We start from the raw sequence: 16,061 nt of genomic DNA, 5'->3' as shown, positions 1-16,061 counted from the left end.
CTACCTGACGGGATCGTTGTGGTCGGTAAGTGGCTTCGTGCGCTGGAGCATGTCCGTGTGCTGCCCCGCTCGCGGTAGGCACTGAGCCCAGTTGTTCCCTCCCTCCATTGCCCAGTGGTCGGCACCCAGGCTGCCTGCGTTCAAACGGCAAATCCCTGTCCAGTGCCTGTGGCTGTGTGACCTCACGCGATGGGCTTCACCTGTGTGTGCCTCAGTTTCCCCTTTTGTGCCGGTCTCTCAGTGCTCAGATACCTGAGCAGCCTGTGAGGAGCTGCTGGTGGATGTGGGCTCCGGGGGCAGGGTGGCTGTCCTGTTTCCCATTCCAGCACTGCGTGGGGGGATGTGCGAGCCCAGTGAGGTTGCCCAGCCCGGTGGGGCAGCACCTCTGTGTCTCCTTGGTGGGGTGGGGCTGTCCCCGGCAGTGTCTCCCCGGCCAGTAGTTTGGCCGCTAAGTGGCCATAGTGAGACCACTTGGGCTGGGCCACCCCGGGGCCTGGAGGCTCAGAGGTGGGGTCCCGGCTCTCAGGGCCCTCCTCTGCCTCTCACGTCCAGGACTCCCCTGCTGGGGCCGTCCGAGAGCCGAATGACAGCTGTGCTGTCCTGCTGCACCCGGGGAGGTGGCGGCTGGGCACGGAGCCTGTGTCCTCTCGTTAATCTGATTGCAGCCTGATTAGGTCTGGGGAGGCTGACAAATGGGCTGGAGAGAGGAGGTTGACATGACCGCTGCACAACAGCCAGGCCCGGAGGATGGATTGTTTGGGGCTGGGAGGCGGGAGCCCTCCCTGCGTTCAGCCCACGCCCCATGGAGTGCCCTAAACAAGCCCAGCGGGGGCCCTGGTCTCTGCCGTCCCAGTGGGGCCGACTCACGTCTGGGCCGCTTGTCACAGGGCCAGTGTTCCGGGGACAGATCCTCACTGTGGCCACTTAAGTGACTTCCGAGGCTGCGTGTTCACGTTGAGATGCTGGGGACATGGTGGCTGCCCTTTGCAGAGGGCCCGGGAGGCCGAGGAAAGAGAAGAATGCCACCCGCCTCTGAAGCCTTAGGGGACATGGCGGCCGTCAGGCCTCCCGTGGCCATGTGACAAGGATGGGCAGCTTCTGGCCTCACACTGGCCCCTGTCTGGGCCCTCCCTCGCCCGCCGTGTCCCAGCGCATGGCTGACACGTGCCTGCAGCCACTTCGGGCCTGCGTCCTGTCCGCTCTCACCCCTCAAGGAGTCTCTTTCCTGGAATCTGACCGTCCCCGCTGTGCGCAAGGGACGGCGAGGCTCTGATAGGCCAGGCCCCAGCCTCACACCCTCCTCTGCCCAGGGATGGGGGGCACAGGGGCCACCGGAAGACAGGTGGGTGGACACGAGCAGCAGGAACTGGCCCCGCCAAATGCGAAGAAAAGGGGTTAGGAATCTGGACACAGGGCCTGGGCCTTCCTTGCTCTCTCCCTGTCTGGGCCTCAGTTTCCCTAACTGTACAAGGAGAGAGGTGGGCAGAGTGACCCTGTCACTTATCATTGAAAATGGGCCTCTTATGAGGGTGAAGGAATGCTGGTGATGAGAGCACAGGACGGAGGGACCGGGACTGACGGCCTCCCTGCGGGCAGACCCGTCCTCTCGAAGGGCCTCTTGGCTCTGAAGCAGATGTAGGTTCCAATCTTGGCTTTGCCGCCTTCTGGTTGGGAGCCAAGGTTCTTAACTCTCTGTGCCTCAGTTTCCTTACCTGTAAAATGGGGTGAATGACTGGGGACTAAACACATCGGGTGGGCCAACCACGCAGTGCCGTGCCAGGCGCACAGGAAGCTCGGAGGTGACGCCCGTGCTAGGGGCTGCCCCCTCCCCGGGGCCTGAGGCCCAGTCCACGTTCTTCCTCCCCGTCCCGCCGTCTCCCTTTCCCTGAAGTCTGACTCGTCTGTGAGCCTCAGTTTTCCAGCCACCAGCTTTGGGGCCTGGGGTGGGCCTGGAGCTGCGTGGGGAGCGGTTCTGGAAGGTTAGGGGCCGGGTGGCCACAGTGGGGTGGAGCCAGGCCAGGCAGACGCTGTACCCACCAGACAAGGGGCGCCTGCCCGTGCTGAGCCCCAAAAGGAAGGCTGGCCTTGGCGGCTGCGATTATGGTTAGGAGCTGGGTAATTAACTCCAAAAATGGGAGGCTGAGGAGCCATTAAAATAAATGCCTAGTGGAAATGAGAGACGAGTGGTGTGCAAAAAATAGTGGAGCCAGGCTGGGAGCTGCAGTGGGTCCTGCAGGGCGGCGGCCGGGAGGAAGCGGGTCTGGAACCGGCTGGAACGAGGGGAGCCGGGTGGGCTGAGGCAGACCCCGCCTCCTGCGTCTGCACGCCCGGGCAGCGTGTTTGTGTCCCACAGACTCGGGGACAGAAGCAACAGAAAGTATTCTCTCACGGTTCCCGAGGCCAGAAGTCCGAGATCAAGGTGTTGGCAGGACTAGGGGTTTGGGGGCTCTGAGGCGGGGTCTGTCCAGCCCTCCGTCCCAGCCTCTTTGTGGTTTCCTGACCATCTCTGGCCTTCCTTGGCTCGTGGGAGCACCGCTCGAATCTCTACCTCCATGACCGCGTGGCCTCCTCCCCGTGCATCTGTTTATCTGTGTCTCTCTCTTTTTTTTAAGTAAATTTTTTTATCGTGGTAAAATATATAAAACATATTTACCATTTTAGCCATTTTTAAGTGTACAGTTCGGTGGCTTTGAGCACATTCACAGTATTACGTAACAGTCACCACTATTATTTCCAGAACTTGCTCGTCTTCCCGAACTGAAGCTCTGTCCCCATGAAACCCTCACTCCCCCCGCCCCACCCCCGGGACAACCACCCACTTCCTGTCTCTGTGGGTCTACCTATCCGAGCTCCCCATATAAGTGGAATCCTACAGTATTTGTCCTTTTGTGTCTGTGTTCTTCAAAAATGTCAGGTCGTGGAAGACAAACACTGAGGAGTTTTAGATCCACATGTAGCTATTAAATTTAAATTAGTTAGAATAAAATTAAGTTAGAAATGCAATTTTTCAGCCAGGCCACCCACATTTCAAGTGCTCACTGGGCACATGTCTAGTGGTTGTACTGGACAGTGTGCACGTAGAACATTTCCATCATTCCAGAAAGTTCTATTGGAAAAAACTGTTCTGGGTCCGTGGAGACAAAAGAGACGTGACAACTGAAATCTTGTGGATCCAGGATTGGACCCTGGGCCAGAGATTTTTTTGCCATTAGGACATTTTGGTTGTCCTTTATCTTTCTACATTGAAGAAATGTCCCTCGGTACCGTCTGTAGACCAGGTAGCATGTGGTGGGCACGTGAATTTCCTGACTTTGGCATTGGTGCTGTGCTTATGGAAGGGGCGTCCTTGTCCTCAGGAAATACACATCAGATGCTTGGGGGTGAAGGGCATCATGTCTGCAGCTTACTCTCACACGTTCAGGAAAAATTACACACGCACAGGCACACACACACACAGATACACAGATACATACACAGAGATACACACACACAGGTACACACATAGAGATACACACACAGATCCATATACACGTGTATACACACACAGATACATATGTACACAGATACACACGTACACACATATACACACAGGTACACACACAGATACACACTGATACACACAGATACACATACAGGTACGTACACAGAGGTACACAGGTACACAGATACACATACAGATACATACACGGAGATACACACACACATAGACACATACACACACAGATAGACATACAGACACATACCCAGAGATACACACACACAAAGACAAAGAGAGAGAATGGTAAACGACAAAGCAAATGAGTCAGTGTTGTTGTGACCAGGGACCAGTCCCAGCAGGACGAGAGAAGTGGCCAGTGCAGAGGGTGCTCCAGGCCGGGGCACTGCCCCCTGGGGGTGGGGGGCCAGCAGAGGTGCACATCCGCCCTGCCGTGATGGGGTTCTCGGTGCAGCTTGGTTTGCACCCGGCCTGCCTCAGCTTCTGATTCTGACCTGGCCTTCGTCTGAAGCTGTCCATCTGTCTGGATTCCCGGTGAGCAGGCGCAGGCTCTGCAGCTCGCTTGAAATCAAGCCCTTAGACGATGGTCATTGATGAGGAGGAGGTCCGAAATCCTGGGTTATTCTTTAGCTGTGTGTGTGTCTGCGTCCTTGCCTTGTGGACGCCCACACTGAGCTGGCCTGGGTGGGCTGATGGCTCCCACATACCAAATGTCCACCTGTGCCCTCAGGGAACGCAATTAACCCAGAGGAGCACATGGTGTTAGGAAACCAGGCTCAGGAGCCGAAGCCATTCTCCCTGTCCCCAAAGTTAGAATCAGCAGACAGAATTTGAACCCAGGGCTGAGTGACTCCAAAGTCTGCACTCCAGGCTGCCTCCCTTGCTCCCCCTATATGTTCTTTATCAGCTCCTTCTCCCCAGGGTCTGGAAGCTGGCGATCCTGCTCACGGCCCCCCAGGCCCCCACCCAGTTGTGTTGCCAGGCCCACTGCGGTTGGGTGGCCCAGTGGAAGAGGTGCCCCAGGTGCTCATCTGGGAACTCTGGCCTTTGTGTCCCCACTGGCCCCCACTGTGGCTGTGTGTGTGGCGTGTGCTCCTGGGGTCCAGCACAGCCTCGCAGGGTGGGTCCTGGCTGCCGGCTTTGTCACGTGTAAAGTAACTGTGCTGGGTCTGTGCGGTGGGTTGAAGGCGGTGCGTGTGTGTGTGCTCCATCCTTGCTGACTCAAGGCGGCATATTTTGTTCCCGTCTTGATTATCACAGTTGAAATGTTCACATCCCCCTGGCAGGGCTGCAGGCGTCCTGAATGGCCAAGACGAGCCGGGCCCGTCTGCGACAGCCAGATCTGGGGGTCTTCTCGGAACAGGAGCGTGCTCGTCCGTGTCGGCACACGGAAGCGAAAGTTGGCTGCTGTTATTGTTCTGATCCCTACAGACTCTGCAGGTTTAATCGTTTTCCCTTCTCTTCTCTAGTTCCTGTGTTTGAAGAACATCCGCACCTTCCTTAAGGTCTGCCATGATAAATTTGGATTAAGAAATAGCGAGCTGTTTGACCCCTTCGACCTCTTCGATGTCCGAGACTTCGGGAAGGTGAGTGGCCTCTTCCTCTACTCTCAGCCACGCAGGGGTGGGGGCTGAGGGGCTGGCTCAGTGGCTGGTGGCCCCAGTGAACAGAACGGGCCTGGCCCCTCCAACACAGAGCCAAGGCTCTGCTTCCATCCTGTGTCGGGCAAGTGTGGGCTGGGTTGTGTTGCAAACGGGTGTTGGGGGAGTATTGGGGGCTAGGGGCAGCGGGGTGGCCCCTCCCTCCTCTCACGCCGTTCAGGGAGAGGCCAGGCATCATGCATCCAGGAGGACAGAGGGAGAGCTGGACGTGGACGAGGACAGACCTGGCGATGGGGTCCCGGCCCTGCCTTTCCATCTGGACCCTGAGAGCTTCATTCCTGCCCTGAGCCAGATTCTTCGTGGGAGATGGGCCCGTGTTAGGACCAGCTCCTGAGGGCTGGCTGGGATGACACGGGGACAGCTTTTATCGTGGTGCTCCGTGAGAGGAGCCTTCGCGCGTACACCTGAAACAAGCAGAACTGCCTGGGCTCTGAGCAGGTGTCGGTCAAGGAGGGGGTGATTCCCTGAACTCCCAAGGTCCCTGGAGGCGACCTCTTGGGTCCGGGCTGAACAGCCTGGGAGGTCTCCCTGTGTTCTCACCAAGTGTCACCTGGCAGCTGTCCTGCAGAAGCCCTGCTGGCACAGGCGAGGGGTACCTGAGGCTGGGCAGGTACAAAGGCCGGGGCGGGGCAGGCTGTGGCTCATTTGTGTCTTCCTGGGTTCAGAGTCCCCGTGCAGGCTGTCCTGCGCCCTCCGAAAGCACAGCAGGTCAAGGTCACTCCTTTTAAATTGGTGGCGTCAGCACCGAGGTATCTTGCTCTCAGGGGCTGAGGGCTCCAGGGCAGACCTGGTTCTGCATGGCCTGTGGTCCAGGTGTCCCCAAGTCCCTGTGTGCCCTGGGAGGACCACGCCTGGCCCTTCCCTCTGCCGCTGGCACAGCCTCTGCCAATGGCTGCTTCCTGGATTCCCCAAGGAGCTTGTCTCCACCTGCTGATGGGAAATATCAGGAGGTATTTATTGCCTGATTTATCTGAGGACCATTATTGGGGACTTAGTGTTTGAGGAAGTGTTCAGGGAGTACACGATTGATGAAGCGGGAAGGGAATTTTGCACTTGCTATCGCAAATGCTGAGAATCCACTTCAAGAGGAGGAGCCCTCATTTGAAGTGCTGTGAAGTGTCAAATTAGCATCAATAACCAGGACTTTCCCATAAGCCACCTGGGCCTGATGGTACTCTTCCTGAGTTCTGAAAGTCTCTGGGAACGAGATTCGGAGACCTGTTCAGGAGCCCATCTCTTTGTGTAATCAGCCAGTTCTAGAGGTTTCTGTTCCTCTCTTGAATGACTCAGCATTGTCCCTTCTGCTGCAGTGCACCTGCCGGGGACCTGAGGCTGCGTGCATCCCTCTGCCCAGGGGCGCGTCTGCTGGGGCGGGAGCTGCTGAAGCTTGAATGCAACCAGGCTGGTCCTGCCCATCAAGGGCCTCTTGGTTCCCACAGATCTGCTTTCAGATGCATTGGAACCTCTCTCCGTTCTTTCTCCATGCAAACAGCGGTGCCTAGCCAGGGGCGGTGCCGAAGGCTCTAGGCTCTGGAGAAGGGGGCTTCAGAACACACACACACACTCTCACACTCATGCACATCCACTCACGTGCGCTCACAGCTCTCACACACACACACTTTCACATAGACAGTCGTGCACACAACTGGTATTTAAAATAATTGTATAGAGAAAAAGGCAGGATAAACCCTGGCCAAACCCACTTCTTGGCCAGCAGTTAAAATGCAGAGTCGTCAGTCTCTACTCCCACTTTGCTCTGAGTTTGCTCCAGCCGAATGCCATGATGTAAGATGTACACAAATTTGGATTAAAGTCTCATCACATGACCTGCCAGCCGTGCGGCTGAGCAGTGTGCAAGTGGGGCACCCCTCTTTGTCATCAGTGGTTCCAGCGAGGTGGTTTGGCCCCAAGGTAGGCATGTCAGCAGCACAGAGGGGCTGCATGGGGGCTGCTGCTCACACTGGCCTCTGGTCTGCCCACGACGCACTGTGACTGTCAGTGGTGGTGCTTTGCTATGCTGTGGCAGCCACTGTGGGACCCTGGGAGTGGGCAGTGGATTTGGGCTGTGAATCGCCGTGTGGGGTGCTGGGAATGGGAGAGACACACCCGCTCGGACCCCGGCGCCTAGCCGCAGGTGCCTTGGTTCAGCCTCACGCCCTGCACGGAGGCCCAAGGCTGCAGGAAGGGCTGGGCTCGGGGAGAGCGTTTCTGATGGCCCAGAGCGGCCCTGTCCTGCAGCCGCTTTTCAGGTCGGACCCTCGAGTCAGACCAACCTGGTTTAAAAGCTGGCTCCCCTTACTGGCTGGATGACCTTGGCAGATGGCGCCGTGACTGACCCTCAGTCTGCGCGGCTGTGAGAGGTGGACAAGAGGACTAGGTGGATGAACTTGTAGGGAGCCCTCAGCAGGGTGCCCAGCCCAGAGTGGGTGCTCCTTGCCCGGGGGTCGCTGCCACCATCCTTATTCCCACCACCCCCAGGTTTGGTTGAAACGAAACTACACTTTCACAGGTGGGTGGCAGCCGCCTCTCGATTATGCTTTTCTCCATTATTTTATTTGTAAAGACTTAACATCTGCACCTTTGGAAGACGGAGCCAGGTGGCTAAGGACCGACCCTAGGACCCCACAGGCTGGGTCTGAGTCTCAGCTCTGCCGTCACCAGTGGGTGGCCGTGTCCAGGTGACTCAGTTTCTCCAGGTCCTAATTGTAAAATGGCGATGAGCATGCTGCCCTGCCTTCCTGTGGGGCAGGAAGTAGACTCGTGTTTGCCCATGAGGCCCACTCTTGTTCTCTGCCGCGCTTCTCCTTGGTCCTTTGGCCTCCTCTTGGCCGTGTGGGGCGGCCTGTGTCGTCCCTGTGTGTGAAGGGGACCCTGTGACCATGTGCTGGGCGCTGGTGCCCACGGAGGCAGCAGGAGCAGAATCGCTTGGCCCCCGCCTCATCCTCCCTGTCCGTCTGGCTCAGCGGCCGTGTCTTCGTTCTCCTCCTTCCCTGTGTGTTTGTCTTACTGTGGTCAGCCTGTGGTCAGCACTTCCAAGCTGAGCCTGACCTGGGGTCCGCTGAGGCTTGGGACGCTGGGGCGTGCTCTTGCCACAGAGGAGCCACTGACCGGAGCCTGTTTGCTTGGCCAGTGCCTCCTGATGTCCAGGGACAGGATCCCCTGGAAAAGCAAAACACAGCCGAGTCCCGGCGCCCTTCTGCCCACCCACAGCCTGCTCTGCTCGGTGTGAAGGCACACGGGACTCCCGCCCCAGAGTGCGGCCTGGCCAGGGTGCAGCAGTGGACTGTGTGGGGACTTGCCAGCTCCAGCCTCCTGGTCCTTAGGCTTGGGGTGGTGAGAGCAGGTCTGGAGAGGCTGACTCAGGGGCTGTTTTCTGAGGACGGGCCTGGGATGGAGGTTGTGGTGCAGGGTTCCCTCTGGGCACAGAGACAGAGCGAACGTCCCAGCGTCTCTTCAGGGACGTGGACTAATGTTTCCCATGGGCCCAGATGCATCCTTCGCCCTTCAGGAGCCCAGCCCAGTAGGGATGCCCACGGCTGTTCCAGAAGTGCGCAGGGGGCCCTCAGTGACGTCGGCCCATGCAGATGTGCCCGCCTGCTCTGCCTTCCGCCGGACGCCACGGCTGGCCCTGAGGAGTGATGAGTCCCAGCCAGCGGGAAGGCAGTGTCTATCCCTCTCCTGAACACAAAGCTCAGTGATAGCAGAGTTGACCCGTGGTTTCTGGGTGGACAAGGCCAGAGTGGCCGAGGGTTGATCTTTAGGGCCAATTCCGGTTGCTGCCAACCAGAAGCTGCCAGGCTGTCTTGAAAGTGACGCTGAGGCCTGTTGCAGGGCGGGGGGAAAGGGTTTAGGGTCCATCAGTGGTGGTCTGCTGGGAGTGCGGGGGTGGATTTGAGGTGAAGCACAGGACTCTCTCTCACTTCTTGCCTGGTCATCTTCCACGTACATCCGTAGGATTCAGGAGTAGAAGGATCCTTGTGGAACAGCTGGTTAGTCAGTCTCAGCCTGGTTTAGAAATTTCTAGATTTTTTTTTGCTATTATTTAAGAAGGTTTGTAGTGTTCAGGTCCTGCCCGGGTTCTGGGCCTTCTTGTTCTTTTTCTAAACAGCTGCCTCTCATCTTTCCAAGTCTCTCATGTTGTTGGAGTCATTCTTTGGAAAGAGAAAAGGCATTCATTTATTGATTTGTTCATTCATTCATTCATTCCTCCATCCATCCATCCATCTGCCCATCAAGCATCTAATTTACAAGTATTTATTAAGCACTTGTTGTAGTAGAGATAAAAGGCAGCGAAGGACCGGCATGGCCTTTGTTCTCCAAGGGGACACCTGGATTAGCTGTTGTGCGGTTCATGGTGGGAAAGCGGAGTGAGGAGGTGAAAGCTCTAGGACTTTCTGCCGGGGCTGGCTGGCTCTGGCCCGCCTTCAGCCCTGACCCGAGCCTCTCCTCTGTGATGTGGTCATGGGGGGCGGGGATCGTGCGCTGTGCAAGTACCACTGCCACAAGAGCCCCGTTGTTTGGGGAGACGCCGAGCCCCTCTCCCCGGGGATGCGCTGCAGAGATCGGGAGCTTGTTCCACGGTGTTCGTCCTGTTTACACAACAGGAAGGCCCTCCGCGTGCTCTTTCAGTGTAGCCCGCGCCCCCGGCCCTTGGGCTTCTCCCTCCCACATTTCCATTGCGGCAGAGTGGACTGAGTGGGGCAGGTGCAGAGGGGAGCTGATGTTTTGGGGTGCACGAAGCTCCAAGAAGTGTTTCCTTGACCCAGGAGCAGTGCTTGGAGGGGCAGCCCCATGTCAGACTGGTTCTCTCTGCTCCCCCCCAGGGCACCCAGGGAGACCCTTGGCAGAGGCCTCGGCAGGGCAGCAGGCAGCTGGAGCCCTGGAGACCTTGAGGGCTGTGGACCCCTGGGTGCAGCCAACCACTGAGGGAGCAGGCCCCCCGCACAGGGGAAGCCAGCCAGGCCGGTCCACTGCACCTTCCTTCCGGTGCCTTCTCTCATCCGGATTCTGGTGGAGGGATGCGCTGGAGGAGGTGGGCGGGAGAAAGAGGGCCTTCCCTCAGTTAGACCTGGGTGTGAATCCAGACTCTGCAAGTCCCTGGGCTCTTGAGCTTTGGTTTCTGCAGGGAGAAAGTGAAGACAGTAATGATCTGGTGTGTGGCACTGTGTTGAGGGCTCAGCGAGGAAGTGACAGACTAGACATTTTTATTAGTATTTTGTTCCTCTTCTTGCTAACCCGCCAGCAAGCTCCAGCAGGAGCTGAGAGATCCAGAAAGTGGATTCTGGAGGGCTTTCCCTTTTTGGCTGCCTTTCCTGGTATTTTCCCGAAGGGCCACATTAAAGGTATTAGGTTTCGACTAAAAGCAGTTGCGAGTGCTTTCTGCGCTGCCCAGGGCGGGCGAGCCGAGGGCCGAGGTGGGCAAGCTGGAGCCATCAGGGCGGGCTGGTGAAATCCGGCCGGCCCTGCTCCCTCCTCGGTGGCACATGCCATGTTCCCGGCTGTGTGTCGGATGCACAGGGCTCAGGGTGAGAGGGAGCGTGGGAGGGAGAGTGGGTGGCCAGCGTCGGCTGGATCTTGCAGGGGCACCACTGCTCTAGCTTGAAATCTGGTTGGAAATTTTGCAGGGAGGTTCCTGGCAAGGCTGCGGGGTTTCTGTGGCTTAATCATGATATTTGGTCCTGAAGGTTGTGGATAATCATCACTATGAAGTGACAGTCCCGTCTCGTTAGTGTGAGCTGGGCCCCGTAGGTCAGTCATATAATCTTCCCAGGGCGACGTGATGTCACCCCATTTTCTAGACCGGGAGGCAGAGGTTTCTGAGCAGCTTGCTTCGTTCGTGTTGCACGGCCGTTGGGGTCTTGGGTCTGGGAGTTGGCTGTCCCCAAGGCCCTCCCTCTCCCGGCCTTGCAGCCTCCTTAGGAGGGCAGCGAAGTCATGGCCAGCCTGGCCAACGTGGCGCCTGGTCCTGGCGTCGCTGCTGGGGTCGGTCCAGCTGCCTCCAGCGACCCTGGGCAGGTGACTTTCTCTGAGCCTGGATTTCCTCATCTGGAAAGTGGGAACAGTTGGACCCACTCTCCCCTCTTTATCGGAGCTCTGTAGGTGGCTGTGGCATGGAAGCTCTCTGTGGGCTGGAGTCCGGGAAGCAGTGAGTTAGAACAGTGTCCACCATCACCGTCACTACCATCACCATCACCATCATCACCACCATCACCACCATCACCACCATCATCACCACCACCACCACCACCATCATCACCACCATCATCACCACCACCACCATCACCACCACCATCACCACCATCATCACCCCCACCACCACCCCCACCACCACCCCCACCACCACCCCCACCATCACCACCATCACCACCACCATCATCACCATCACCACCATCATCACCACCACCACCACCACCACCACCACCACCATCACCACCACCACCATCACCACCACCACCACCATCACCACCACCACCATCACCTCCATCATCGCCACCACCACCATCACCACCACCACCATATTCCTTTGTGGTCGCAGCCACCATCTCGCATGGTTAAGCCGGGAGTAGAAGTGAGAGAGCCTTCCAGGAGGCCACTCTGTCCTTGTGGGCGGAGGACACGGGGAAGGCAGGCTGGATGCCTGGAGGGAGGGGCAGGGGAGTTTCTCCTGGGTGGCCCAGGAGCCCAGTGGGGTGGAACCCCAGCAGGCGGTTCTGGGATGTCCTTCCTGGGACCTGCTCCCTGCTTCCCCCCATGCTCATGCCCAGTGGCTGACCAGCCTCGCAGGCTCCCGTCACTGGGCTGTCCTGCCTGCTGCCCCCCTGCCCCAGAGGCTCCCCCGTGGCTGCAGGGCTGCCTTCGTCGCGTCCTTGGGCGCTTGCTCAAATCTCGGTGTTTGAAACGGTGCTGCTCCCCCTTCACTGCTGCCTCCTGTCTCGCTGGCTGCCCTCTGTCTAAGCCGTTGCTTTACTTACGAGGTTCGTTGCTCACAGTCAGCTCTCCTGACTGGACTCTGAGCTTCCCGGCTGTAGGGACTTTCATGCTTTCTTTACTGACGTCTCCCAGGTGCCCAGACTTGAACCTGGTACGCTGGGGCACCAGGCTGTCTTTGCCTGACTGCCTGGGTCTTACAGGAGGAGCTGGGAAGCCTGTAGTGGGGACGGGGGTCACCTTGCAAGAGGCTTGGGTGCCCTTGGTGGGTCAGGAAGCCCAGGCTGGCCCAGACGCCTTGCTGGGGCCTGGGGCGACGGGACATCCTGGGGGCCCTCCAGGATGTACCCCGGGGTGGCACCCCATCACCCACCTCCGGGACCCGTTTCCAGCGAAGTCTGACGCTGCTTCCCTGCGTGCCCCCGCCCCCCGGGACCTGCAGCTCCACATGGTCAGCTCGCCTCTTTTAAGCCTCTGATTTGGGTGGAATTAAGTACCTAGAGGAAGGCCCGCCAGGCTGTCTCTCATTTGAGCTAAAGAGCGGGTTTAATTCTACTTATTATTCATTAAAACATTTTGCTAGGCTCAGAAACTTCCAAGCCGTTACACCTGGCCCTCAGCGAGGCTGAGGGCGGACCGGCAGGCCACGCATTAACTTGGTGTGTGAAGCCGGCCGCGCAGCCCACCTGCCTGAGCCCGGCCCTCCTCCCGCAGTGGTGAGCGCGCGCACGCACTGAACACCGCCGCGTGCTGGGTGCCTCACTGCCGTGGCTCCTGCCATCTTCAGGAGCCCACGAGGAGGGATGGACCCCAAGGCCTGGAGAGGATGCATCTTGCTTGTGTCCCATGGTGACAGTGAAACTGGGTGGGGGGGGTCCCACTGACGGCGGAGGTCGAGATCTTCTGTGCTCTACTGTGCCTGTCCCTGTGCCAGGTGAGGCGGTTGTTTGCAGGGACGGAGCGTGGTGAACCGTGTGGAGTTCTGCCATCTGCAGGCGGGTGGGGAAGCCAGGCTGGAGGCCAGTGTGGAGGCCAGGAGGGCAGTGTGGAGGCCAGGAGGACAATATGGAGGCCAGGAGGATGGTGAAGAGGCCAGGAGGGTGGTGTGGAGGCCAGGAGGGCAGTGAGGAGGCCAGGAGGGCGGTGAGGAGGCCAGGAGGGTGGAGTGGAGGCCAGGACGGCAGTGAGGAGACCAGGAGGGCGGTGAGGAGGCCACTCGGGTGGTGTGGAGGCCAGCGGGGCAGTGCAGTGTGGAGGCCAGGAGGGCAGTGTGGAGGCTGGCAGGGCTGTGTGGAGAGAGGCCATGAGAGGCCTAAACCAGGAGAGAGGGCTGAGCATCTTCTCTTTCAAGGACACGGGGCAGTAGTTGCCTGTTTGTCCTGAAGGTCTGAGCAGGGGCCGATGCCTCCCTCGCGGGGTTGATCCGCACCCCTCGGGCCTTCTCAGGAGGCAGGGAGGGCAGGGCCCGCTGAATCACGGTCAGTCCACTTGTGTCTGTTTTCTGGATGGCATTTTGCCTGACATTTTGCTTATAGAAAGGGTTCTGAAGAGGCTAAAAACCTAATTTGAAACCACCGGACCATAACAGCCAAGAAACCCTCTCCCTGGGGTTTGGGATTTGGGACGGTGGGGTGGCTGGGGCTGTGGTCTGATGGTCCGCCCGGGGTCACTGGCAGTAGGCCAGGCCCGGCCACACCTCCGGGATGACGAGGCCTCAGCTGCGTGTCTGTCCTGGATGTGGGAGGTGGGGACACATCTGCCAGGACCCGTCCTTCCTACTGTTGGTCCATCCACGGCCACCCACCTGGCTGGTCCTGGGCCCGGGTCTGCTGCCCAGCGCCAGCCGCCTTGGCCTTCGTCTGTTCGGCAGAGGTGCCCTTCCTCCCTGCCTGCCAGCCCTCTGTTCCTCGCCTCCTCTCTGCCTGGGACCCTCTTCCTTCAGCCTGTCCTTCCCCCTCCTCCATCCCCTGGGCTTGGCAGCACCTGGCACTTACTGCCTGCCGCCCCCTCCAGCGCCTGTGGCAGGCGCTGTCTATCCCACCACTTGTCCATCCCAGCACCGCCCTCCCGAGCCCATCAGCACAGCACCCCAGCACCCCACAGCCCACTGGAGTTGGCATGTGAGCAGAATCCAGGTCCTCTACGGATGCTCCGTCTGCCCCTGTTATGGCAGGAACCCTTCTGTCGCCCCTGCCCCTCCCACAGACACCCTCCCACCGCTGTCCTCCCCACCTCTTGAGAGTGCTGCTGCTTCCAGAGGCCAGGTGACAGTGGACACCTTTGCGAGCTCGGGATGGAACGTGACGTGGAGGAGCGTGCTGCAGTCGGGACCTAGACGGCGCTGGGCTCAACCCACAGGTCACTGTGCCTCTTGGGACCATAGTTTTCTCGTCTGTAAAATGGGTCTGCAGGTCGACCCCTGCTCTGAGAGCGGCTGGAGGAGCACCGAGGAGATGGGCTGCCTGGCTGCGTGTGTGAGTCCTGAAGGCGGCAGCTCTCGGGATGGTGCCCTTGTTAGACCAGCCCACACGGAGTGGGCGGGCGATGGCCTTGGCAGTGGGCAGGGTACAGCCGACTGCTCGTTCTGCTGCCCGGAGCGCCAGCCTTCCCCAGCCGCCTCGTCCCACCTGCACCCCGTCAGGGATCGACAGGGTACCGAGGTGCCCTCTCAGCCGCACCATCGATTTCTCCGTTAGCATCTGCGTCCATGACCACATCCCCCGGGCCTGTCTGGTCAGGGAAGAAGGTAGCAGGCAGCCTTGGGGTATCGATCGGACACCCTTTATCTCTATGCCTAGGCCCCACGCCGCCACGTGTGTGCTCATTTCCTCTTAATGTTTGCGCGTTAACTTGCTGAGTGCGGATGACTTTCTGCCGCTTGGTTTGATGACTCAGACGTCGATGCTGCGGCGGGTTCATTTACACGCCTGTCTTAATGTTGTCGGTGAGCCGCTCTGCTCTTCTCGCAGCCCCGGCTCCGTGCTGGTTACTCGTGAACACGCGGTTGCCGTGGAGTGGGAGCTGCCTCCAGGCTCCCTCAGAGCCCAGCGCAGGCTGTCGGCGAGGCTGCGGAGTTTCCGCTTGAAAACGTTTCCTCCTTTTATCTGCTGGTTGTCAGTTTGGGGCATTATTAGCCCATCTGCTTTCAGAAGAACTTGACAGCCGCACACATGCACACACGCACATGCATGCATGCACATGCATGCACGCACATGCATGCACACACACACAGACTCAAATAAGCCCATCGGATGCTGACTTGCTGTTTTTTAGCTGGTGGTGGGAATGGTTTTCTCTTTCTCCCTTTCCAGACGGGAGCCATTGGCCGTCAGCGCCTTCCTGGTGCACGAGGGTGGAGGGCGGTAGGGTTTCCGTCGCCGAGTCTCTGCCAGACTGATGAGCTGTGTGCCGGGAGATCTCAGCCCACCCCACCACGTGAGATGGTCCAAACTGGGATGGGAGGCTGGGGAGCCTCTGGGTCTTTGTTTTGGTCCATCAAAACCCTCGGCGGAGTCCTAGGGAGGCGGTGACTCCCAGACCCCAGTCGGGTCTCTGAGAGGAGCCGTTGGCTGAGTAGGTCGATCCTTGATCCCTGGTCATGCACCTGTGACTCCCTTCTTGCTTCTGACTCATTTTGGGGGAGAGGGGCCTCTGTGGTGGCAGCGGTCACGTCTGATGGAGAAGTCGGGGATGGAGGCAATGGGAGTCAGGAGTGCTGTGTCCAAGCCTGCTTTGGCCTCCGAGCCTCGCTGCACGTGAGCGGGTTGCTGCTGTCCCCTGTGGGCTTCAGTTTCCCCATCTGTGAACAGAAGGCTGGACTGGCTGATGACTTCTTGGTGGTAGTCATCAGGGGTGCCTCTCTGGTCCCCACAGGTGTCAGGCAAGCTTCGCACGTCTTTGCCAGCTCTCTTCTGTGTCTACCTTACCCCGTGGGTCAAGAGTTTGTATTTTCTCAACTAGTCGTGGAGTGACTGCTG

General features: G+C 58.9%; 1 protein-coding gene across 4 annotated transcripts in view; it reads left to right on the top strand.

Annotated features, from left to right (window-relative positions):
- VAV2 (vav guanine nucleotide exchange factor 2) overlaps positions 1 to 16,061 on the top strand; it is a 189,075-nt gene that overhangs the window by 36,094 nt on the left and 136,920 nt on the right. For all 4 annotated transcript variants that reach the window (XM_046670830.1, XM_046670815.1, XM_046670822.1 and 1 more), the window contains exon 2: positions 4,966 to 5,082. In XM_046670830.1, coding sequence (XP_046526786.1) covers positions 4,966 to 5,082 — 117 coding nt within the window. The remainder of the gene's footprint in view (positions 1 to 4,965; positions 5,083 to 16,061) is intronic.

The sequence above is a fragment of the Equus quagga genome, chromosome 1 (assembly GCF_021613505.1).
Source record: "Equus quagga isolate Etosha38 chromosome 1, UCLA_HA_Equagga_1.0, whole genome shotgun sequence".
NCBI lineage: Eukaryota > Metazoa > Chordata > Mammalia > Perissodactyla > Equidae > Equus > Equus quagga.
The sequence above is the reverse complement of the archived record's forward strand: the minus strand, read 5'-3'. Positions and strand labels throughout refer to the sequence as shown.